This window comes from Crinia signifera, unplaced genomic scaffold (genome assembly GCF_055691185.1).
Source record: "Crinia signifera unplaced genomic scaffold, ASM5569118v1 HAP2_SCAFFOLD_106, whole genome shotgun sequence".
Taxonomy (NCBI): Eukaryota; Metazoa; Chordata; class Amphibia; order Anura; family Myobatrachidae; genus Crinia; species Crinia signifera.
This window is the reverse complement of record NW_028142000.1, coordinates 268,470-295,637: the sequence shown is the minus strand read 5'-3', so window position 1 is coordinate 295,637 and position 27,168 is coordinate 268,470. Positions and strand designations below refer to the sequence as shown.

Sequence of the window (27,168 nt, the reverse complement as noted above, 5' to 3'; positions counted from 1 at the left end):
AAAATCGCATAGTGTATGGGGGCCTTAAGAGAGAGGTGGGGTGGTGTGAGAAAGGGATGAGACAGATAGAGGACATCAAGGAGAGAGACAGGGTGTCAGAGAGAGACGGAGGGATGCGACGAGTGAGAGAGAGAGTGTATAACAGAGGGAGAAAGAAAAAGAGGGGAGCAAGAGAGAAGGAGAGAGAGAGAGGATGTCAGTGACACAGACAGTACGATTCAAGGAGGGAGAGAGAGATGGGCAGCGTCAGGGAGGGAGAGAGATATGGGCAGCGTCAGGGAGGGAGAGAGAGATGGGCAGCATCAGGGAGGGAGAGGGAGATGGGCAGCGTCAGGGAGGGAGAGAGAGATGGGCAGCGTCAGGGAGGGAGAGAGAGATGGGCAGTGTCACGGAGGGAGAGAGAGATGGGCAGCTTCGGGGAGAGAGAGATGGGCAGCGTCGGGGAGGGAGAGAGAGATGGGCAGCATCGGGGAGGGGGAGAGCGATGGGCAGCGTCGGGGAGGGAGAGAGAGATGGGCAGCGTCGGGGAGGGAGAGAGAGATGGGAGAGTTGGGGAGACACAAAGAGTCATGAGAGAGAGTCAGTCAGGGGGCAGGCATAGACGGTGCAACAGAGCACGATATGGAGACATAGATGGACAGACATGCAAACAGACGGACAGATGGGTGGGAATGGGGTCTCAAATTATTATTATTATTTATTAACAGTTTCTTATATAGCGCACACATATTCCATAACGTTTTACAGAGAATAGTTCACATCAGTCCCTGCCCCAGTGGAGCTTACAATCTATATTCCCTACCACATGCACACGCACACACAGACATTCTAGGGTTAATTTTGTTGGGAGCCAATTAACCTGCCAGTATATTTTTGGATTGTGGGAGGAAACCGGAGTACTTGGAGGAAACCACGCAAGTACGGGGAGAATATACAAACTCTGCACAGTTAGAGCCATGGTGAGAATCAAACCCATGACCTCAGTGCTGTGAGGCAGTAATGCTAACCATTACACCATCCGTACTGCCCAATTACATACTTATACTGCCTTCCTCATACATACATACATAAATCCACTGACTCCCTCATAAATACTGTACAAACATTCATTCACTGCCTCCCTCATCTCTTATATATTTGGCTACATCTGTCACTCAAAGTGTGCCTGAAGCTGTAACGCTGGGTGGAGCCTCTGACTCCCATGACTGACTCACACGACAGAGAACCAGCCCAGTAAGCCCACAGTGCCTCTCCATGTTACACAGCAAAGACACAGCTACTCACCAGACACACCAGGTGAGCGCCCCACACCTCCATACCTCCCAACATGACCCTCTCCAGGAGGGACAGAATGTTCTGTTTGTGGACTTCCATCTTAATTTATGATTGTCATCACCTGTTTTAAACAGGGTAATTGATAAGAAAGGTGTTTAAGCACAGGTGATGGTAATCCATAAATTAAGAAGAAAGTCCAGAAACAGAGCAATGTGTCCCTCCCCCCCCCCCATTCACGGCAAACCCCACGATTAAATGGCACATCCAAAACACTGACACGGCTATGGTCGACAATGAAAAAGGTTGAAATGAGTTTTTGAAGATTTATTTTTCTTTTTTGAATGTTTTCATATTCATTCTCATGTGTCGACATGGACACCAATGAAGTGCCACACTTATGTCAACATTTACATGTGTTGACCTTTCTGTGTTGATTTTTTCTTGTAGCAATTTTTTTACAGTGACAACTACTGTATGTGCACGTCAACCTACACATCATCAACCAATTCTTTGTATAATATATAACACCTGTTCTGTTTTACTGTAGGTGTTTTAAGTCAGATCTTTTACTGCTACTATTACTGTTTATGTAAATGCATTCTGAATGACAGCAACATCCTACTATCCTTCTACAAGAATATATAACCAACTAGGTGATTTATCGCGCCCCGTGCCCCCCCTCCCGCAATTCACGGACCCCCCGTGCACCCCCCCACGATTCACGCCCCCTCCCACGATTCACGTCACCCCCCGCACACACACCCCTCCCGCAATTCGCAACCCCCCCTCCCGCAATTCAAGCCCCCTCCCACGCTTTGCGGACCCCCCCTCTCCCGCGATCCGCGGACACCTGCGCCCCCTCCCTCCCTTGATTCACGGCACCCCCCACACCCCTCCCACAATTCACGGCACCCCTAAGCCCCTCTTTAGTCCCCCGTATTCTCACACACCCCTATCACTACCCAGCTTCCTTCTCTCCTGAACCGTAACTTCCACCACTGGGGAGTCGCTGACGCTGTTTTGCCCACATGCCCCTATCATGCCTCATAGCCCAGCCTCCTGCTCTCATTTACCCTAACTCCCACACAGTAGGAAGAGACACTGACTCAGGGCCACCATCCTGTACTCCTGTACTGCCACACTGAACCCTCACCCACTGGCAGATGCTGCACAGTATCTCCCACCCTCCTCTTTAGTCCCCCTTATGTCCACACATCACTACCCAGCCTCCTGTTTTCCTGTGTCGTGACCTCCGCCAGTGGGGAGCCGCTGACTCAAAAACACCCTACTATACTATTGCACACACACAGCCCCCCCCCCCCCCACACCCACAAATGTCACTGTACCATCCACACTATCAATGTACATCTTACTCTGTAACCGCTTTTTAATTAAACAAAACAATACACACGCCCTTCCAAATCATATGCTCTCTATTTAACACATTTCACCTATAACTCAAGTTGCAATACAGGCCATCTTTCATACAATTCTAACCATCTTTCTCATATACAAATGTTCACAAATTAAGGAAGCGCAGCCCCTTATGACGGTGTGAAGAGCGCCCGTAGGGCGCGATGAATCACCTAGTACATACATACATACATACATACATACATACATACATACACTGCCTCCCTCATACATACATACATACATACATACATTCACTGTCTCCCTCATACATACATACATACATACATACATACATACATACATACAGTATATACGTACATCCATACATATATTCAATGTCTCCCTGTACATGCATGATATGATCTCCCTATATAGTGCTGCAATGTCTGGGGAACACATGGGCAGAATTCCATGGCTGACAGACAGTACCCCCCCCCCCCCCCCATTAGGGTCCATGGCAGTAGCCCCACTCCCTGATCCCCCCCCCCCCCCAATAGGCTCCATGGCACTAACACCACTCCCCCAGGAGGCTCCATTGCAGACAGTAGCCCCCCTCCCCCCAGCTAGGGGTGCGCTGTAGTTGCCGGCGCTGCTTTTCATAGGACCCCATGCTCCTGTCCCTTATTTGCAGGTGGGCGGAGCAGTTGTAAGCAGCCAGCACCGTGGATGTGACTTTGTGTATCTTCCGGCGCTGCTGCTGCCGACCCGCCGGCGGAGAGACAGGGACGGAAGGGAGCCACAAAAGACAGGGCAGTGCTTCTCTTAGCAAGGAGTACTGCTAACACCCGGCTCTACCGCGGTGGTGGAGAAAAAAAAATACTTGGTGCAGGGGGTTCCTTGCTGTGCCCACGGCCACGGGCCCCCTTAAATGGCAGGGCGGGCGGGCCCCATAGCAAGTGCACCCCCTGCACATTCTATCGTTACACCACTGGCTGCTGCCTAGAAAGAGAACCCGCCCCGTGCAAGCCTGCAAATTAATTATCAAAACTACCACAAAACGCTATTTTCCATAAACATCTAAAGGATTTTGCCATATGCAAATGTGAGAAACTCTGAGGCTTCACAGAGTGCTGCTGTCTCAGAGTGATGATGTCACAATGTACTACTGATCACATGGTCTGAGCTGTTTGGCTCTAGGCTCATATCTTCACGGAAACTGGATGAAGGAAGACGTTATCCGTGAAGATGGGCAGTTGTCTGACCAAGTGTTGTGATGACGATGCTGATGTGCAGTGCGCTGTACCTGTGAGATCCCAGAATGCTGATGTCTGTGTCAGAGATGGCGATTTCCCAACTGAGGATCAGAGATATTTGTTATGGAAGTGGAAGATAATTTCCACACCACCGGCATTTAGCAGCAGAAGGAGCAGATGGCTCAAGCGCCATAGGTTTACCACCAGAAAGAGCAGAAGGCGCAAGCTCCCCAGGTTTACACCTAGCCTGACCCCCATAGAGGAGGAGGAGGAGCCTGAGATACTGTTGGCCCGGGTATTGGCAACTTGGCGCCTGGCATCGGGCTACCAGAAGTGGAGGGATTTGTACCCTATAACATCATTATATTGATGCTTATGCTAAACTGCCTAATGCTGAACTGCCTAATCAGACTGTATATATATCCGTACTGCTGCTGGTCGGTGGTGACATGGAGTGTATACCTTTGTGTATATTTGTATATATGTAAATTTGTAAATATTGTAAATATTGTACATAGTTATAGATAGATCTATCTATCTATCTATCTATCTATCTATCTATAGATAACCAATGTACAATAAAACTCTGTACAATAACAGTCCGTGAGTGTGTGTGATGTGTGTGACACAACCCTGGTGCATGCGCAGCTGGCGCATACCTACACATATCCGACATCACACTAAGAACAGTCACTACCTTTGCTGTGCAGTGCTTCTCAGTGTCAGTAGTGGCACAGAAGGGTGTGTGTGTGTGTGTGGGGGGGGGGGGGGAGTGGGTACTTTCTACCTGGGCCTGTTGGAGAGTCCTGCTCCTCCTCCTTCATTGCAGGTTGAGAGAGAACCAACTGTCACTGCAACTGCCTCTCTCCCCAGCTCAGCACATGCTGCTTAGTACTATGTCCTGAGCTGGGGAGAAAGGTTGCTGCAGCACCCCTGAGTGTCAGTCCTCAGGGTCCTAGCAGTGCATTTTTTCCACAAAGCAAGCCAGCATACTTACGTACCATCTCGGAATGTCTGGGAGGGTCCCAAAAATCAGGTCCCACTCCCGGAGGGCGAGGCTAAAATGACGCAAATCGCATAATTTATTGCCACCCCCTCCTCGAAGAGCGGCGAATCACGGCATTTACGGCACGGCATCTGCCCCCCAGACAAGCTGCAGAGAGTCTCATCTCCGGGCTTTTCCCAGAGAGGAAACAGCTGTGGTAGGCAAGTATGCTAGCCAGTACACAGGTGTAGTCATTACTAACTTACACCATATTCTGGGGAAGATGTATGAAGCAGTGATAAGGGAGGAGAAGTGAGCCAGAGGAGAAGTGGCCCATGGCAACCAATCAGCACTTAAGTCACATCTTTTATTTGCATAATATGAAATTATACAGAGCAGCTGATTGGTTGCCATGGGCAACTTTTCCTCTGGCTTATCTTATCTTCCTTATCACTGCTTCATACACCTACCCTAATATGTGCTGCATTCATTGCTAACTGACATACTGTAGAGATCCACAAGTGGTCTGTAGATCATTATGGGGCAGATGTACTAACCAGAGTAAAGTGCAGAAATGCACTGAACGCTGGTTAACTGGGGGCAATTACGTTTTCCATAATGTATTACTAGCGCACCTAATGTGCGCTGGTGACAGCCCGCCGAGTTACGCTCAGCGTGGCTGTCCCCTGAAATCCCCCCCAGTGATTAGCGGCCGGGGCAATGTATTAACAGACGCCCAGGCGGCCCAGTCGCTTCGCCAGCTCAGGGCTAGCGCTGTCCTATCCCCCACTGCGGGGACAACGCTAGCCCTGCTGCTGGCTCCAAGCTGCGCTGGAGATCTCATGATAAAAGTGAGATTTTGCGCATGCCCATTAGAGCCGGCCCTGGGGAAAGCACGAGTACACATGCACTTGGCCGCCGGGGCTGCTGATAAGGATTTAATACTCACAAATGGTGACAGGATATCGGACATATATGTGGGTGAGAACCTGGGATCCAGTGATCATCAATTGGTATGGTTTAGTATCAAGGCAGGGTCCAACTCCAGTCACACAAAAACTAAGGTGTTGGATTTTAGGAAGGCTGACTTTGCAAAAATGGGGAGATGTTTAAGCGATTCATTAGCGGATTGGAGGAACTTGAAAGGAGTGCAGGAGAGGTGGAAAAAAATAAAAAGTGCAATACTAAAAACGACGGACCTTTGTATCAAAAGGCACAATATAGTATCAAGGGTACTATAATGGAAACTACTGAGGAGGAAAGAGATCTAGGAGTCACTATTTCAAGTGACTTAAAGGCAGGAAAGCAATGTAGCAAAGCAATGAGGAAGGCTAGTCAGATGCTTGGTTGCATAGGGAGAGGAATCAGTAGCAGAAAAAAGACGAAATAATGCCACTTTATAGGTCATTGGTACGACCTCATCTGGAATACTGTGTCCAGTTCTGGAGACCATATCTTCAGAAGGATATAAATACATTAGAGAGTGTACAAAGAAGGGCAACTAAAATGGTGCATGGCCTACATCACAAAACCTACCTAAAAGACTAAAAGATCTTAACATGTATAGTTTGAAGCAGAGAAGGGAAAGGGGGGACATGATAGAAATCTTCAAATATATCAAGGGTTTTAACATAGTACAGGAGGGAAATTTTCTTCAAAGAAAAAGAAGTAATATAACACGAGGACATGCACTGAAACTGGAGGGAGGTAGGTTCAGGGGAAATGGTAGAAAGAATTACTTCACAGAAAGGGTAGTGGAATAGCCTCCCATCAGAGGTGGTAGAGGCTAAGACAGTAGAACAATTTAAACATGCTTGGGATGGGCATATGAATATCCTTACAAAGAAATAAGGATTAAAAAGGGTTAAGATTACCTGAAGGGTAAAAAAGGGGCAGACTAGATGGGCCAAATGGTGCTGATCTGTCGTCAAATTCTATGTTTCTATGTTTCTAAGTAGAGCCATTAACGCTGGGCATAACGGCTCTCCTTATTGGCTGGGGGGGTCAATACATTTCACCATAACGGGTACCTGCTTCTCCACGTTATGCAGGAGAAGCAGGACCCGCTATTTTAAAAACGTTATAGCCATCTTAATACATCTGCCCCTACAGTATGTAACTAGAGGCAAACTCACAGGCTGGGCCTCCTATTTAATGTCTTGAAGCCCTTAGGTCTACATGTGTAGCTGCAGCCATGTAAGATCCAACGGAGTCACACCGGGAACTGACAGATGAGGAGGGAGCTGTACAGAATGCTGGTCAGAGGCACCCATTATAAATACACCACTGGCTGCACTGCACCCAGGTGTGATGATCCATTGGAATGGCCCTAGAGCCGGCCCTGGTCATATTGTTCAACAATGGAAACTGATTCGCAACATGATGAGTTGGTGAAGCTGGCATACAGTCTGAGACACCTAAACTGCAAACTATGGCAGGGCATGCTGGGATGTGTAGTTCCACAGCAGCTGGAGGGTCGCTTACACTAAGTGCAGTGTATTTGGCCAATGAGTAGACAATTCTATCCAATACAAATCTGTTGGACAGGGCGGGATCCCCAGAAGCCAATAGTGCACATCGGTGTATGTACAGCATCTGTGGTCTATCAGCAAGAGGAGAATAATGTGTATAACTGGCCATGGTCTCACAGCCAGATACACCACTAGGTATGGGGAGAAGTGGCAATAAGGCAGATGTATAGATCTGCGGGTCTATGGTGGTATATAGAGGTGTATGGCGGTATATGAGGGTTTATGGGGGTGTATGGCGGTATTTGGGGGTATATTAGGGTATATGGGGGTCTATGGTGGTATATAGAGGTGTATGGCATGTATGGCGGTATTTGAGGGTTTATGGGGGTCTATGGTGGTATATAGAGGTGTATGGCAGTATATGAGGGTATATCGTGGTATATAGAAGTGTATGGTGGTATATGAGGGTTTATGGGGTGTATGGTGGTATATAAAGGTGTATGGCGTATATGGCGGTATATGAGGGTTTATGGGGGTGTATGGTGGTATATAGAGGTGTATGGCATGTATTGCGTTATATGAGGGTTTATGGGGGTGTATGGTGGTATATAGAGATGTATGGTGGTATATGAGGGTTTATGGGGGTGTATGGTGGTATATAGAGGTGTATGGCGGTATTTGGGGGTATATGGGGGTGTATGGGGTATATGGGATCTCCTGCCAAAATATAACACTAGTGAGGAACCACTTCCAGCCACTGTGACCACCAGACGTTTATAAAAATGCCGGGAAGACCTCAGGTAAGACAAAGACATGAAGTAGCCTATCGTGTCATACTCTATAGGGGACATTTACTAAGATGGGAGTTCTATTTCAGATGGGATGTTGCTCTGGGAAACCAATCAGATATTGTCTATTATCTTCTAGAAAAGAGGTGGGCAACAGGCGGCCCGGCCCGCGAGACACTTAGGTCTGGCCCGTCGTACTGACATATATTACTATGACAAGCGGCCCGACTATAGCCGCTTGTCAGCGCCATGACAGACATAACATAAGCTTTGCAATATGATTACTTTTTTACTGCTGCCGCCGCCGTTAATGCCCTTCTGTGCCTGCCACGCACAGCATTACTGGAAGCGTGGGAGGCGACGCGGCAGCCGCCTCTCCGCCATTGGTTGGCGCGGCCGCGTCACCGCGTCCCCTCTCACGCTCCCGGCAGACAAAGACGGACATTAACGGCGGAAGCAGTAAAAAAACTAATCATAATGCAAAGCTTATGTTATGTCTGTCCTGGCGCTGACAAGCGGCTATAGTCGGGCCGCTTGTCATGTTAACGGCGGTGGCAGCAGTAATAAAGTGTCACCGCGTCCCCTCTCACGCTTCCGGCAGACAAAGACGGACATTAACGGCGGCAGCAGTAAAAAACTAATCATAATGCAAATGCTATGTCTGTCCTGGCGCTGACAAGCGGCTATAGTCGGGCCGCTTGTCATGTTAACGGTGGTGGCAGCAGTTATAAAGTGTCACCGTGTCCCCTCCCAGGCTCCCTGAAATTCTGTGCAGGGCGGGTGCAGTAGGGTTTTGGCCGGCAAATCTTTGAGGCGGCAAAACGGCTGCTACGCAGTAACGCAGCTCTCTCCTGGCTTCCCCCTCTCAAGGAACACCACACCACACCGCACAGAGAATTAATAATAAATAAAATCAAAGTAAGGAACAGGCAATTATTTTATGTGCATCAGCCTGATGACAATGTTTGATGAGCATTGAAACGTTGCTGACAAGCCTCAGTGTCTGAGTATTTAATTTCTTTGAGTGTCCGTATGAAGCTGTCGGAGTGCTGGGATATATTACCGCTGTAATGTGGATGACATGCTCCGGACCAAGTTGTGTTTATTGAGCAGAGTGCCGGCTGGATATATACACACACATACACACACACGTGTAACACTGTATGTACGTACGTGTACACAAGTATGTATAGATGTGTATATATATATATATATATATATTATATATATATAATATATATAATTTCGCAGATGAGGCGGCACTCACAATAGCAAGAAAGTAGTCGACAGCCTTTATGTCGTCATCAACGTTTCGAGATTTTATTACTTATCTCTTCTTCAGGATACAAATTACAAAGCGAATATAAGCATCTTAAATACCCCACACCACGTGCAAACAGCCACTGCCGTTGGAGCATGTCAGGGGACGCCCACAATGACGTCACTCCTGAGCGCTACGCCATCACGGCTGCATCTAATTACAACTAGATACAACAAAAACAAATACAAACATTTACAAAAGTTTTAAAATATGTAGAGAATTACAACATCAGTACCTATATATCTATATGCATTTATAGATATATATAACACACAACAAAACCCGGGGGCCAGGTCGCCATGGCGACCAGATTCTGCTGACTGGCGACGAGATTTGCCAGGAAGCAGAACCCCCGGGAAGAGTGGTGGCTGCTGCTGGGAGATGGACAGGGAAAGGCAGGGAGCTGGCAGCAGCGTCTCTATAAGCAGTGGGTCCCCGTGGCTGGTTATCCTATCAACACTTGCAGCAGCCTTGGGTGCCCGTTTCAGACACGTAAAAAGATGGTGCCGCAGTGGGTTATGTTCAATATGTTCAATATAACAGCTAGCACGGCGGCAGCCCGGCAGAGCGGTGCAGAACTCTCCCGGCTGCCGCTGTATCAGAGCAGGTCAGCAGCGCGCCTATTTCAAAGCCCAAGCACGGCTCCCGATTAGCTTGTGTAATAGGCGCTCTGATGCAGCGGCAGCCGGGTGGGTTCTGCACCGCTCTGCCGGGCTGCCGCCGTGCTGGCTGTTATATTGAATTTAACCCACTGCGGCACCATCTTTTTACGTGTCTTAAACGGGCACCCAAGGCTGCTGCAAGTGTTGATAGGATAGCAAGCCACAGGGACCCGCTACTTACAGAGACGCTGCTGCCAGCTCCCTGCCTCTCCCTGTCCGTCTCCCGTGTTTTACCGGGCTGCCACAATGCTGGCTGTTGTATTGAACATTATAACCCACCATGGGGACCTGCTGCTTATGCAGAGGGAGGCACCAGAGAACAGAGGCTCCTTTCCCCCGTCATTTTTTTCTCAATATGCCCCTGCCTGGCATCAAGCCACAAACCCATAGCAATGATCATGTAGGTGAGCAGCACTGTGACATAATATGCCATGGGCATTATGGCATGTGGTAATATATGTAATGGGCACTACGGTGTTTGGTTTACCGTGTAATGGGCATTAAGGTGTGTGGGGTATATGTAATGGGCATTATTGTGTGTGGTATAGTACGCAAAAGGTTTTTCAGTGTGTGGCATAATGTGTAATGGGCATTGTGGCATGTGGGTATGTGTGACATGTGTAATAGGCATAATGGTGTCACTTTTTGGCGCACACTGTCACTATTTTTTTCTGGCTCCTACATTTTCATCCTGGCTCCTAGATTTTTAATAAATTTGTCAAGCCCTGTGCTAATCCATAATGCAACAATTATACATTTAATCATTAAATACGCCCATTTAAGATAGATAATCCAGACAGCTATTATATGGTATATATTATAATGTGCTCGATTTACTATATGCAATACAAACATTGCGCAAACTGACAAGGTACATCCTGGCTGTACTGTTAGATACTTCATATAAAACAGTGGAGTCCAGCATACTCATTAAGACCGCCCGGGGACAATGTCCCCAACCTGTGAATCCACATTGATTCACGCTGCAATAATTTCAATCCCCGATCACCCCGTCGCAGACTGCTGGGAATGTGGTCTATTATAATGTATCGTAGTACTGCCATGCTGTGTCCAGCCTCGGCAAAATGCCTTGCCACAGGCTGGTCACTGGTACCCTTTTCCAAGGCCTTTTTATCGCGGAGCGGTGGCCCGCCATCCGCTCTCGCAGGGTACATTCAGTTTTGCCCACGTAACATAAACTACATGGGCAAATTATCATATATATAATGAATTTGGTTTGGCATGATACCCTATACCTGATGTTAATAGGCGTACCACTGCGGGGGTGATTGAAGCTGGAGGCGGCAATGAGTGATCTACATGTAGTGCAATTTAAGCATTTAAAGCAGCAATATGGGTGTAATAATCTGAGCCGGATTGAGTTCAAAGCACGAAAAGATTTATCCTCCTACAATTACATTATTATCCGCCCCGCGGATAAAGGCGGGGCGATTGTTATTCAAGATCTTTCTGCCTATAAATGTGAAATTGAGAGACAGTTATCTGATCATTTGGTTTACAGATTGCTTGATGAGGATCCCACCCCGATATTTAGTCGGGAATAAATGCAGTTTTGAAATTTGCTGTTGAAAATGGTGCCATATCGCAGGATTTGGCTAATGCATTGGTTCCATCAAGTCCAGTGGTCCCCTTGCTGTATACGTTGCCCAAGATCCACAAGGGTCTTGTGGATCCTCCTGGGCGACCGATTATTGCAGCAAGGGGATCACTTTTTCAAGTGGTGTCTACATATTTAGACACACTATTGCAACCGTGTATTATTAATAGCATTGGTCACATTAAAGACACTACTTGTTTTTTGAATGCCCTAGCATAGATTAAGGAGTTACCATCTAATTGTCTGCTATGTAGTGTAGACATTTCAAGTTTATACACGGTAATACCGAATGATGAGGGACTTGCTGCTGTACGGTCATTAATTAGTGATAATCCACTGTACAATGGGCCACCAGTTGGTGTGGATCTGGTTCTTACCAGGAATAATTTTTTGTATGACGGGAGATTTTATTTACAGACCTCGGGGTGTGCGATGGGGTCCAATGTGGCCCCATCGTACGCCAATGCCTATATGATGGTCGCGGAGCGCAACATCTTTTTTTGTGATAATATGGTAACACCCTATATTAAAATGTTTTCCCGTTATATTGATGATATTTTCATTATATGGCAGGGTACCGAGCAGCAGTTTGTCCAATTCATCGAAAAACACAACAGTACCAATAATCCTATTAAATTCACATTTTCAATCGATGCCTCATCTATCCATTTTTTGGACGTCAAGGTATCGATTGTAGATGGAACTGTATCCACTTCATTATTCAGTAAGCCAACTGATCGCAATGTGATGCTGCACGCAACAAGTTTTCATCCTAAATCCTGCAAATACAGTTTGCCTTATTCGCAATTCATTAGAGCGAAGAGGATTTGCAGTGAAGAGGACGATGCAGAACATCACATTGATGTCAAGATTGATAAGTTCCAAGCTCGCGGGTATGAACGCGAATTATTATTAAAATCAAAAGAAAAAGCGATGTTGATGCCCAGGAACCAATTACTCAATCCCAGAAAGAAGATAAATACTGACTCTATTAAGATGCCATGGGTAAATCATTTTATTACTCAAAGTAATAAGATTCGTCAAGTGACTAAGTCTTTGTGGGCAATTGTACAGTCCGATCCAGCCTTGGGTCTAGCGGAGACGCGTATTTTGCCCTGCTACACCCAGGGCAAAACGATCAGAGACTGGGTCATGAAGACTGATGTCACGGGTATTAATCAACAGCAAAGTGTTCAGGGTAATTTTCTGTCATCCAGGCCTGGCTGCTTTAAATGCTTAAATTGCACTACATGTAGATCACTCATTGCCGCCTCCAGCTTCAATCACCCCCGCAGTGGTAAGCCTATTAACATCAGGTATAGGGTATCATGCCAAACCAAATTCATTATATATATGATAATTTGCCCATGTAGCTTATGCTACGTGGGCAGAACTGAATGTACCCTGCGAGAGCGGATGGCGGGCCACCGCTCTGCGATAAAAAGGCCTTGGAAAAGGGTACCAGTGACCAGCCTGTGGCAAGGCATTTTGCCGAGGCTGGACACAGCATGGCAGTACTACGATACATTATAATAGACCACATTCCCAGCAGTCTGCGACGGGGTGATCGGGGATTGAAATTATTGCAGCGTGAATCAATGTGGATTCACAGGTTGGGGACATTGTCCCCGGGCGGTCTTAATGAGTATGCTGGACTCCACTGTTTTATATGAAGTATCTAACAGTACAGCCAGGATACCTTGTCAGTTTGCGCAATGTTTGTATTGCGTATAGTAAATCGAGCACATTATAATATATACCATATAATAGCTGTCTGGATTATCTATCTTAAATGGGCGTATTTAATGATTAAATGTATAATTGTTGCATTATGGATTAGCAACATATGAGGTGTGTTATATATATCTATAAATGCATATGCCCGGTACTGATGTTGTAATTCTCTACGTATTTTAAAACTTTTGTAAATGTTTGTATTTGTTTTTGTTGTATCTAGTTGTAATTAGATGCAGCCGTGATGGCGTAGTGCTCAGGAGTGACGTCATTGTGGGCGTCCCCTGACGTGCTCCAACGGCAGTGGCTGTTTGCACGTGGTGTGGGGTATTTAAGATGCTTATATTCGCTTTGTAATTTGTATCCTGAAGAAGAGATAAGTAATAAAATCTCGAAACGTTGATGACGACATAAAGGCTGTCGACTACATTCTTGCTGTTGTGTGAGTGCCACCTCATCTGCGAAATTGTATGTGGGTCCCTTAACTGGGATACCTGGAAGGCACCCGGCTGACGATTTGGAGAAGGAGTGCTGCTCGCTATGTATTATATATATATATACACACACACATACAAGATATAATGTATGCGGCCCTCGAATATTTACTGGTTTTATTAAGCGGCCCCCCAGCCAACATAATTGCCCACCCCTGTTCTAGAACATCCCATGTGGAATCGAACTCCCATCTAAGTAACTGTTTCCCTATGTGCTCTATAATGGTGCAGTGGATTCAGGTAATAAATCAGGGACAAAATAAAGATTGTTACACAGTATAGAAATGGATGAATGACAGAAGTGAGGAAATGACACACACACGCGTGTACACATCCCTGTATATCTCACATAACAGGGCCCTAAATACACGGCACTGCGCTTAAGGTTTGGGTACAGCTGCATCATCGCCAAGGGCATAACTAACATAGGTGCAAGGGGTGCAGCTGCTATGGGGCCCAGAGCTAAAGGGGGCCCATCTTTAATATGCATTACCAGGCTCGCCCACAACAGTAATATGTTTTACATACATTTATTACCATCAGTTACTAAATAGGGGGCCCTTACAAACGTTTGGTATGGGGCCTACGAATATCTAGTTACGCCCCTGACCATTGCCAAGGGCAACAGAACTATTCTTAGGCAGCAATAAGGCCAATGTTACTTTCCCTTCAATGTGACCAACATAGATAGAAGCTCACAGATCCCTCCACCGTTGACTTTTCCCTCCTCTGCCATGGGCCTGATTCAGATCTGCTCACATGACAGTGAATTAGTAGCACGGTGCTAATAATAGTTAGCCGCCGCCGCCGAGTACAATCCCTACCTTCCCAAACCTGCTAATGGGCAGCTCACTCACCATCAAATGATTTCACCACAATGGGCAGCCTGTGCCTAGCCCTGGACTCAGCGGCTGCAAGGAAATCAGCCTGATCGAGGCCAGAGCTAACGTCACACACCCTCCATTGAAACGCCTCGAAACACCTGCTTTTTCCCTAGGCACGCCTGCGTTTTTTTCTGGCACTCCCAATGAACTTCTGCGGCTGAGTGGGCTCGATGGACAGCAAGCAATCCCCTGCACCATGCTTAAGTTTTTTTTTTTTTTTAAGAGAGCCGCGGCCACCTGTATGGGGAAGCTCGCCGGAGGGGAGAGTAAGGACTGGGAGGAGCCGGGCGGGGGGATGGGAGGGGGCGCGAGTCCGGAAGAGAGACTGTCTGCAAGGAGGAGGGATTGTCTTGTCTCCGAGTCTGCCTAGCTGCCTCTGGCACGGCAGTGGGGGACTGACAGTGAGGGGCAGCCAAGGGAGGAATCCTGACAGTGAATTGTGATGGCAGTGTCCGACACAGCCACTCACCACGGCCGCCACCTCCCCCAGCCTCCTGCCGGCTGACGGTGAAACCTTCCCCGCCGCCTCCACATGCTGCGGTCCCCGGCAACCACCCCCTCCCCTCCAGGCTCCTCTGCTCCCCAGTAGTGTCACACTTGTAGAAACAGGGCAGCAGCATTTTGAATCTACTGCTGTCAGTGAACTAATCCCTGCTCGCAGATCGGCAGTCTCTCCTGATTGGCTGCCGGGCCGTGAGCTGCGATTTACTTCAGGAGATCTGCAAATTCAAAATGCAGCAGCGCTGTCTCAATACCCCTTTCTCACTGACTGTCTGACCCATGTAATTGCTAGGACAAGCTGGTGCATCCCTGGTCCTGGCTCAGCATGAAAGAGTTTACCCAGTCGTACAAGGAATGGGATCATTCGTCAGACTGCATTTAGGTCTACAAGCATTAGGTCCACACCATTAGGTCGACTTGCATTTAGGTCGACAGGGTCATTAGGTCGACAGGATCATTTGGTCGACATGTGTTAGGTCGACAGGGTCATTAGGTCGACAGTGGAAAAGTCGACATGTTTTTTTTTTTTCCGGCACACTATTTTATTCTCCCACCATGCCCTAGTGGATGGTAGGGCATGAAATACCGCCTGTCAGCACATGTCGGCTCAAAAAAAAGTCAAATGATCCTATGTCGACCTTTTGCCTGTCGACCTTCCCCATGTCGACCTAATGACCTTATAAAAGTTGACCTAATGACCCTGGCGACCTAAGTCATGCCGACCTTCAGTCATGTCGACCTAAATGCATGTCTACCTAAATGCAGGTTTTTTCTTTATTGTTCAATGTTTGTTAAATGTCAATATGTGGTTTATATTTTCACTTAAATGGTTTTTATAAAGATATTAATAAAAGGTATATTTTAAGATACATTCCTTCTTCTCTTTAAAGTGCGCCAACAAAAAAGACAATCCTTCTCTGTCCCTTTTTTCTAAATGCAGGTCGACCTAGTGGTGTAGACCTAAATGCTGTAGACAATATGACCGTATCACGTCGTACAATCAGATTAGCTGTTGTGTGAAAGGTGGACCTGGGTCATACCTAAAAGGCTCCTTATTGGCAGACTAAGGATTCTTGGAGATAATGTAATCTCCAAGCATACTGTATTGATGGTGACAATGTGGGAATAAACCAGGTTCACCAAGGTGGTGTGAAAGGGGTAAGTGTTTGGCTGCCAGTCCCCGATCTGCTTGACTCAGAGCAGAGACAGTCCTAGGGGGGGCGGAAATAACAGCAGTCTCCAGTCTCCTGCAGTTCAGGAGCTTTGTATCTGGGTCCACAATCTCCTGCCATGCCCCTTGTTTTTGGGTCTGATGCACCAGTCCCATTTATCCACCTGATGGTGGTCCTGCAGCAGCACGTACACCTGCTCCCCCACTAAGGCTATTGTCACATTATTAAATGGACCCCATGCTCCCACATGTACTGCCCAGCAGTAATGTGATGGTGCAAAGGCCTCTCGTACTCCCACACCTGTGATGCAGACGAGCCGCGGTGCCTGAGGAACAGCGTGGGACACAAGAAGAAAGAACATTGGTAAGTTTGTAACTGTTGCATAATGTGTAATGGGCTTTGCGGTGTGTCGCATAATGTGTAACGGGCTTTGCGGTGTGTCGCATAATGTGTAATGGGCTTTGCGGTGTGTCGCATAATGTGTAACGGGCTTTGCGGTGTGTCGCATAATGTGTAATGGAATTTGCGGTGTGTCGCATAATGTGTGATGGGCTTTGCGGTGTGTCGCACAGTGGCGTAACTATAAATTTTGCTCCCCCCAGCCAAAATATTTTCTGGCGCCCCCCCACATACTGTCCCTTAGGGAACCTAAGTACCTTACACTATACACTCTATGGTTAGGGCTATAGGCTGCGGTGTGTGTGTGTGTATGGTTAGGGTTATAGGCTGCGGTGTGTGTATGGTTAGGGTTATAGGCTGCGGTGTGTGTGTGGTTAGTGTTATAGGCTGCGGTGTGTGTGTGTATGGTTAGTGTTATAGGCTGCGGTGTGTGTAAGGTTAGGGTTATAGGCTGCAATGTGTGTGTGTGGTTAGGGTTATAGGCTGCAGGGTGTGTGTATGGTTAGGGTTATAGGCTGCAGGGTGTGTGTATGGTTAGGGTTATAGGCTGCGGTGTGTGTGTGGTTAGTGTTATAGGCTGCGGTGTGTGTGTGTATGGTTAGTGTTATAGGCTGCGGTGTGTGTAAGGTTAGTGTTATAGGCTGCGGTGTGTGTATGGTTAGGTTTATATGCTGCAGGGTGTGTGTGTATGGTTAGGGTTATAGGCTGTGGGGTGTGTGTATGGTTAGTGTTATAGGCTGCGGGGTGTGAGTGTATGGTTAGGGTTATAGGCTGCGGTCTGTGTGTATGGTTAGGGTTATAGGCTGTGGTGCGTGAGTGTATGGTTAGGGTTATAGGCTGCGGTGTGTGTGTGTGGTTAGTGTTATAGGCTGCGGTGTGTGTGTATGGTTAGTGTTATAGGCTGCAGTGTGTGTGTATGGTTAGTGTTATAGGCTGCGGTGTGTGTATGGTTAGGGTTATAGGCTGCGGTGTGTGTGTGTGGTTAGGGTTATAGGCTGTGGTGTGTGTATGGTTAGGGCTATAGGCTGCGGTGTGTGTGTGGTTAGGGTTATAGGCTGTGGTGTGTGTATGGTTAGGGTTATAGGCTGCGGGGTGTGTGTATGGTTAGGGTTATAGGCTGCAGGGTGTGTGTATGGTTAGAGTTATAGGCTGCGGTGTGTGTGTGTGTGGTTAGGGTTATAGGCTGCGGTGTGTGTTTGTGGTTAGGGTTATAGGCTGCGGTGTGTGTGTGTGCATGGTTAGGGTTATAGGCTGCGGTGTCTGTGTGTGGTTCGGAATATAGGCTGCGGTGTGTGTGTATGTGTATGGTTAGGGTTATAGGCTGCGGTGTCTGTGTGTGGTTAGGGATATAGGCTGCAGTGTGTGTGTGTATGTGTTCGGTTAGGGTTTTAGGCTGCGGTGTCTGTGTGTGGTTAGGGATATAGGCTGCAGTGTGTGTGTGTGTATGTGTTCGGTTAGGGTTATAGGCTGCGGTGTGTGTGTGTGTGTGGTTAGGGTTATAGGCTGCAGGGGGGGTACAGTAGGTGAACACAATCACAGGCAAACTTGGTGCAGGTGTATTGGTGCAGTTATTGTACTTATCTGCTCCTGCAGAGGTCTCTCTGCTGGCTTGAAGTCTGCACAGCCGTGCAGTCTGGAGCAGGAGGGTTCTATTAGACAGGCAATGAAATAGCGCTGCAGGCGCTATGTGGAGACACCATCGGGCGGTGATTGACAGCTCCCCCATCATAATGGCACAGCGGGCTCCGTCTCCTCAGCTCCCCCGGCATAATGATACAGCGCGGACTCAGTCTCCTCAAAGCGGTTGCACATATAGCGCCAGGGCTCTCCTCAGTCACTACAGGAGGACGCTGATATGAGGTACACAGCACGGGCACAGCAAACTGTGCGGTGTGTGTGTGGTTAGTGTTATAGGCTGCGGTGTGTGTGTGTGTATGGTTAGTGTAATAGGCTGCGGGGTGCGTGCTTGTATGGTTAGGGTTATAGGCTGCGGTGTGTGTATGGTTAGGGTTATAGGCTGCGGTGTGTGTGTGGTTAGTGTTATAGGCTGCGGTGTGTGTGTGTATGGTTAGTGTTATAGGCTGCGGTGTGTGTAAGGTTAGGGTTATAGGCTGCGGTGTGTGTATGGTTAGGGTTATAGGCTGCAGGGTGTGTGTGTGTATGGTTAGGTTTATAGGCTGTGGGGTGTGTGTATGGTTAGTGTTATAGGCTGCGGGGTGTGAGTGTATGGTTAGGGTTATAGGCTGCGGTCTGTGTGTATGGTTAGGGTTAAAGGCTGTGGTGCGTGAGTGTATGGTTAGGGTTATAGGCTGCGGTGTGTGTGTGTGGTTAGTGTTATAGGCTGCGGTGTGTGTGTATGGTTAGTGTTATAGGCTGCAGTGTGTGTGTATGGTTAGTGTTATAGGCTGCGGTGTGTGTATGGTTAGGGTTATAGGCTGCGGTGTGTGTATGGTTAGGGTTATAGGCTGCGGTGTGTGTGTGTGGTTAGGGTTATAGGCTGTGGTGTGTGTATGGTTAGGGCTATAGGCTGCGGTGTGTGTGTGGTTAGGATTATAGGCTGTGGTGTGTGTATGGTTAGGGTTATAGGCTGCGGGGTGTGTGTATGATTAGGGTTATAGACTGCAGGGTGTGTGTATGGTTAGAGTTATAGGCTGCGGTGTGTGTGTGTGTGGTTAGGGTTATAGGCTGCGGTGTGTGTGTGTGCATGGTTAGGGTTATAGGCTGCGGTGTCTGTGTGTGGTTCGGGATATAGGCTGCGGTGTGTGTGTGTGTATGTGTATGGTTAGGGTTATAGGCTGCGGTGTGTGTGTGTGTGCGCATGGTTAGGGTTATAGGTTGCGGTGTCTGTGTGTGGTTAGGGATATAGGCTGCAGTGTGTGTGTGTATGTGTTCGGTTAGGGTTATAGGCTGCAGTGTGTGTGTGTGTGTGTGTGTGTGGTTAGGGTTATAGGCTGCAGGGGGTTACAGTAGGTGTACACACTCACAGGCAAACTTGGTGCAGGTGTATTGGTGCAGTTATTGTACTTATCTGCTCCTGCAGAGGTCTCTCTGCTGGCTTGAAGTCTGCACAGCCGTGCAGTCTGGATCAGGAGGGTTCTATTAGACAGGCAATGAAATAGCGCTGCAGGCGCTATGTGGAGACACCATCGGGCGGTGATTGACAGCTCCCCCATCATAATGGCACAGCGGGCTCCGTCTCCTCAGCTCCCCCGGCATAATGATACAGCGCGGACTCAGTCTCCTCAAAGCGGTTGCACATATAGCGCCAGGGCTCTCCTCAGTCACTACAGGAGGACGCTGATATGAGGTACACAGCACGGGCACAGCAAACTACAGTGCTGGGACCCCCCCCACAAGCAGCGCTACAATTGAGGGGCTAACTGCGCTGTCACTCAGAGATGTGACAGCGCAGGACCGCCTATACCTGGGGATGGTGGCTGCAGGGGACAAACAGCCTGCGGGCTGCTGCTGGGGTTGCCATGGAGAAGGTTGCCGAGCGCACCTCTCCAACACCTGTGGCCCCGGCTCCCCCCCGCCACCGCTGGGGCTGCCTCCCTTATACACATGACACACATAGGGCGAAATGTAATAGGGTGCGATTTTTAGACTAAAAAAAAATCGCACCAAATCGCACCTTTAAAAATCGCGTTTTTTGCCGCGAATTCGCATATGTAATGAGATGCGAATTAGCGGCAAAAAATGCGATTTGCCGCGATTTGCCGCGATTTTTAGTCATGAAAATGTGCGCATTTTCAGTCATGAAAATGTGCGCATTTTCATAAATGCGATTTTGTTCCAAAAAAAAAAAGTTAAAAAAAAAACGGCGTGGGGTCCCCCCTCCTAAGCATAACCAGCCCCGGGCTCATTGAGCCGGACCTGGTTCCAAAAATACGGGGGGACAAAAAGCATAGGGGTCCCCCGTATTTCTGAAACCAGCCCCGGACTCTTGGACCGGTCCTGGTTCCAAAAATACGGGGGACAAAAAATCTGGGGGTCCCCCGTATTTTGAAACCAGCACCGGGCTCCAACAGCCCGCGGTGTCATGCCACAGCCGGGGGACACTTTTTATACAAGGTCCCCCGGCCAAAACATGAGCACCGTGGCTGGTCAGCCTTGGACGGGGTACCTGGAGGAGTGGGGACCCCCCCAATAAAGGGGTCCCCCCCCCCCAGGCTTCACCCGTCCAGGGCTGAAGCCCGGGGCTGTCACCGGCGTCCGTGGCCAGTGGACGCCGGCCTGATAGGGTTAAATTCATCATACATATCATTACATTGCTTTTTACCGGCGAACTACAAGTGCCAGCAGACCTCCCCCGCATGCTGGGACTTGGACAACCACAAGTCCCAGCATGCGGGGCATTAATGGGCCCGCTGGGACTTGTAGTCCACCTGTAAAAAGAATGTTTATAAAAAACACACACAGAGAGAAGTACAAGTTTATTACACACACACACCTCACTTTTACACCAGCGTTACTTACCATTCCTGGATCCAGCGCTGGTCTGGCTGCTTCACAGCCGGCTCCCCCCGCACTGACAGGCAGCGGGGAGAACCGCCTGTCTCCGTTGCTTCTAACAGCCTCTGTAGCGCTGTCCGAGTGCTACAGAGGCTGAGAGCGTGATTGGCTGAGCTACAGTATGCGTCTCCATGGAGACGCATAGCTCAGTCCTGATTGGCTTATGCATCCATGAGATAAAAAATCGTGAGCCCCCAATAACCATTGTTAACGCCACCAGCACTATCAACGCCAACCCGAAGCGTGGCGAGCACAGCGGTACGCGTCCTCCGACCCTTTCATACCCCCACTATCCACGTCGGCGTGGAGTTGATTTTATATAGTGTGGCGAGCCACCGAGCCCGAAGCGTGGCGTACGGATGCGGACTACTTTACATGTATTCCGCGTCCCCTCGCAGGGCTTGCTGCGCTCGCCACACTATATAAAATCAACTCCACGCTGATGTGGATAGTGGGGGTATGAAAAGGTCGGAGGACGCGTACCGCCGCCCCTCTCGGACTCGCTGCGCTTGCCACGCTTCGGGTTGGCGTCAATAGTGGGGTGGCGTTAACAATGGGGAGACCATTTCACCCATGAGGGGGGGTTAGCAATTAAAATTGGGGTTTTGGGGGCTTTTTACATTGATTCCAATGTAAAAATCTTGTCGATCGCGTCGGTTGCATCATCTCATGTATCTTATGCCGCACAAACACATAAGATGCATGAGATGCTTGAGATATCAGCCCCACACATACAATCTAGATCGTGGGCGCCGTGCTAGGAAAGCAGTACCAAAATATTTTTTGATAAATGGGCCCCTAGAAGTAATACAACTGGCAGCTGTATTCATCATTGACAAATGTAGTAAAATAACATTGACTTCCTTGTGAAATGTCCCCACAGAAAGAGCTTCAGAATCTGGAAGATGCCTGTGATGACATCATGATGTTAGAAGATGCCCAGCTTATTCCTTATCAAATTGGCGACGTCTTTATAAGTCATTCCCAGGAGGAAACTCAGGAGATGCTGGAAGCTGCAAAGGTTGGTATCTTGTGGAGGAAGAAGTGAACTGTTCATAGTATGCAGAAGCATTTATTCAGTGTCATTATTAATCATCAAAACACATCTAAGCGTTATGCAGTTCCTGTGTGTATGGGTTTCCTTGTGTTATATGATATCGCCCCGGCATTATGGAGTTTATCTTTCCTGGTTCATTTGTCTTCAAAGAATACTGCATTGTCCTGCTTACCTGCTGCCTGTCACATATACACTAAAGGGTCATGTTATAAATGGTAGACAATGTCTAGGTCGACACATTGACAAAAGGTCGACATGAGTTTTTCACTATTTTTGGTGTCTGTCGACATGGACACCGTATAAGTGTGTGACTTCTGCACTTTTCATGCTTCAGGCACACTATTATATTCCCACTCTATATGAAAACTATTCAAGTTCCCAACCCTGCTCTTCACTGGGGTCAGACTGAGACCCGGAGTTTTTCCAGCTTTATAAAACCGGGCATTTTCCCAGGTCGTCAGTAAAAAAAGGGTATTATTCTTTGTATTGGAAGTGTGCTTTACTGCTGACTCGTTCTCAGAGTATGCGTATCTGAATACACCTGTTTTAGTTCTAGTGATAGACCTACATATACCAGCACTGACTGATACATTTAACATGAAGGCTTATCTGAGGAAGGTGTTACCAAGGATAGAGGAAAATAAAAACTGCTCTGACATGATGGTCAATGCCAAAATTCCATTGGCTTCATTTTCCAAAGACTTTTACAATATCAACCGGTGTCTCTAAGAAAGCCATGGTCATAGAAAATACTTACTGGATTTAGGCTGTGGGATGAGGTTAGTTGCCCATGGTAATTTACAATTGCCAGTGATGCTAGCAGTCATCCAGGATTTTTTTTTTCCTGCCCTGGGCAAAAATTTGGGTTTATTGAATTAATTGAATCAGACAAAAATCATGAGAAAAAAAAAAAAACACATGCATCTCTTATTTCTCTTGAAATATTATCGGGGCTATTGGCTATGCCCCTCCTCTCACTTCCTTTCTGTTCTTATTCGCACCCTGACTATTTTTTTCTCACTTCCTAATTTTTTTTTTCAACTTCCCAACCATTCCCATACTTTCCTTATACCATCTTATAAGTTGCATCAATATACGGTAGAAGCAACACAAATGTTTATACTATTTGGAAATGTACTTTATTTTAGGGATAGCCATCGTTGCCATTGCCATCGATGGCAATTCTGCAACTGACCATCGATTAGTGCTAATCTATGCTATGGATGACCATCGATATTTTTACATATCGATGGTCATCCATTGTGTTCGATTGATTGGTCTGTGAGGCAATCAAAACATGGGGGCTGGGCTTCGTGGGTGTCAGGGGCGGAGCTATGCTCCGTGTCCCGGCACTTTGAAAAAAAAAACGGCAAAACATCGCTTTGCTGTACCATCGATGGATGGAAATCATCTGCTTCTCCCCCACCGATGGCTAAAGTATTCGACATCGGCCATGAACCATCGATGATTTTGAATCATCGATGGCCATCCCTGCTTTATTTTCTATGCTTGTGACAGCATTGCATGCCGGCCTTGTTCTCTATTGCATTGTACACAGACTCACACTCTGTTCACCTGGAATTACCAGTTAATAACCATTCTACTAAAAGCTGAACTCCTCCTTTGCAGAATGCTTTTATGTCAGATGTGTTTTCTTTTGTTGCTCAGCAGATAAGATACTTTCCATACATTAGATAACTGTACCTACACTGCAGATCTGTTGCATCTAAGGACAGTGATAAACTGCAAATAAGCTGAACAATATATTACTATGAAGGGGAAGGCTCCATATACACTTTTATGGACACTTCACCATGATGTACTGCCAGAACCTTACATGATGCAGGGTAGAAAAACATTGCACCAAATGTAATAGGGTGGGAGAATCAGAAAAGTGAGAGATTTTGGGAGCGCTTTCCCTCTTGTTTTTAAAGCGGCAATCAATTACATGGCAAAATCCATGTGGTTTATCAGTGTAAATGATTGCTGCTTTAAAAGAAATGGGAAAACCTCTCTCAAACTCTCCCTTTCTGATTCTCACACCCTATTACATTTGGACCATTGTTTCCTATGTATGCTTCGCATAGTTTGGAGCATAAATAAGCACAATTCTGTTGATTTCTCAATTTTATTAACTCAGGTGTGTACACACTGTACAAGCGATATATCTGTGAACGGTGGCGTCCACAGATATATCGTGTCAGATGTGCAACACAGCCGATGCCCGATTATATCTGAAGATCTAGGGGCATCCTGCTGTTTTTATGGGCGATCCACCGACTGCCCTTACAGCTGCCCGGGAGCTGCTGGTGATTGTCAGCTCAGTGGGCAAGCGCATGCAAATGTATGGAGAACACACTGCCCAATTGTTCTGCAGATTTATCTACCAGTGGTTACCCAGCTCTACACTACTGAATGGTTTATGTGACTATCTTGCTTTTTGGATGTTAACCCCTAATTGTGCTGACTAATGTCCAATCTACAAAGTTGATTGCTTCAATTTCAAATTAATTTTCATGTAACCATTGCAAAGTCTTGTGCTGTCCTGTGACACCAATAATAAACTGTAAGTTCAGTTGGTCGGATGTCTTCTGTGATTCATGGCATGGGAGCTGGGCACTGTTATACACCTGGAATGAGTAAATGTGTTTTCTTACAGTTTTTATATCATTCTGTGGGGATTATCTAGTAAGATGGATTTCTATCGAAGATGGATTGTTGCTATGGGCAGCCAATCAGAATTTATTTATTTAGCACCTTTTAGATCTGGAAGATTATGGTATCTGATTGGCTGTCCATAGCAACATCCCATCTTAGTAAATTAAGCGGTGTGTGTTAACATTTTTTTTTCTTTCTTTCTATACCAGAAAGAATTGGAGGAAGAAATAAAATCTTTGCAGTCGAAAGTAGAATCGATACTTCGAGTTCTTGCAGATCTCAAAGTGCATCTTTACGCCAAGTTTGGAAACAATATCAACCTGGAGGCAGATGAGAGCTAAATAAAGTGTTTTTTTTTCTTTTATTTATTCCTCTTTTATTGATCATACACAAATAAAAAAAGAATAGCTTATCTTCTTGTGTCTGTGGGATTGTATGATTAGTGCTTCTGCCTAAAAGCTTGTTACAGGTTAAGAATCCCTTATCCAATTTATTCCGAAAACTATGCATTCCAGAATTTTATTTTTTTTGCTGAAAACTTACTGGGGATATGTGTAACAGCACTACTGGGGACATGTGTAACAGCACTACTGGGGACATGTGTAACAGCACTACTGGGGACATGATATGAAACTGGCACTAAATATCTGCAAGGAAATGACTGGTTGGTATTCAGTGTCTGAGATTGTACACAAACTTTGTTTCATGATTTGAAACCTTGTTTTATACACACAAATATATTTTATTTGTGCATTTCATGTGTTTGATATGCTTTACAACATAATGCAAGATCATTGAAATATAAAAATATTCTGAAATATAGAAATAATCCTTTATCCAAAATTCTTCTGGTCCCGAGAATTTTGGATAAGGGTTACTCAACCTGTATCTCCAATGTGCTGACATCAAAAGATGAGTTAGTTCTCAGAGACAATCATTCTGAGGATCTGGCCAATCAATCCTTGAAACACCTGTCATAGCAATGATAACAAAGAATGTATCGGCAGGAAGAAACCTACAGATCCTTCTATCCTCTTTTGTGTGTTTTTTATTGTTTTAGATGAAAGCCCTGACAAATAGCCGTATAAAATCTTATTTTAAATTTCATTTAAAAACCCTCACTACACCCTGCTGGGATACTATTAACCCTTTGAGTGCAAACATCTATGAGAGATGTGCAAAATATCTGCTAAAAATGCCAGCGTCATCCACATTTGTTATTTAAATTGTAAATCAAAAATAGATTATATTTCCTGTATAAGGTAAACCTTACAGGTCATTAGGTACACCCAGCTTTTGCCCCATTTCTTATGGGGGGGGGGGGGTCTGTGGGTGGGAGGGGTTAATTAGCTAGTATAGATAGTGGGGTAGGGGTAAGATGGGATCCAGGTATGTCTGAGTTGGGGATAGGTTACACAGGGTGGGGGTTATGGGAATTAGGAGCTTTGCTTTGGACAGTGTTTTTTTTTATTTTTTTGATGGTTAGGAATGTTTTTATAATATCCTGTTATCCTTTGATCTAAGGTACCCAAATGGTGCCTTCGATTACCAGCACTCCTAATTCCCTAATAGAATGGACAAGTTACCCCTATATCTGCCATATGTACTTATTTACCAACCATGTATATTGTTAGCGACTACTTGGCTGTTGCATAGTGTAGCTTTTTTTTTTTTTTTTTTTTACAATACATCCTTTTATATGTTTGACTTTCCCATCATTGCTTTGCACCAGTACCATACAATATGGTTCTTCATTACAGTAGAACCTTAAGGTGCCCATACGCTACTGCAATGTATCACATCGATGTACAACAATTATGGAACAGTAATTAGCCTAGTCTTTCTATATTGGTGACAGGCGCTTCAAAGAGTGATCGGCCCTTATTCTGCAAAGGCAAATTCCTTCTCAAATGGACAAAACCATGTGCACTGCAGGTGGGGCAGATGTAACATGTGCAGAGAGAGTTACATTTGGGTGAGTTATTTTGTTTCTGTGCAGGGAAAATACTGACTGCTTTATTTTTA

At 46.6% G+C, this 27,168-nt stretch overlaps 1 protein-coding gene across 2 annotated transcripts in view; it reads left to right on the top strand.

The window, feature by feature from the left end:
* LOC146052139 (prefoldin subunit 4-like) overlaps positions 1–25,557 on the top strand; it is a 36,540-nt gene extending 10,983 nt beyond the window's left edge. For both annotated transcript variants that reach the window (XM_083167914.1, XM_083167915.1), the window contains exons 3-4: positions 22,312–22,449; positions 25,353–25,557. In XM_083167914.1, coding sequence (XP_083024040.1) covers positions 22,351–22,449; positions 25,353–25,484 — 231 coding nt within the window. In that variant the 5' untranslated portion in view covers positions 22,312–22,350 and the 3' untranslated portion in view covers positions 25,485–25,557. The remainder of the gene's footprint in view (positions 1–22,311; positions 22,450–25,352) is intronic.
* The last annotated feature ends 1,611 nt before the right edge of the window (positions 25,558–27,168 follow it).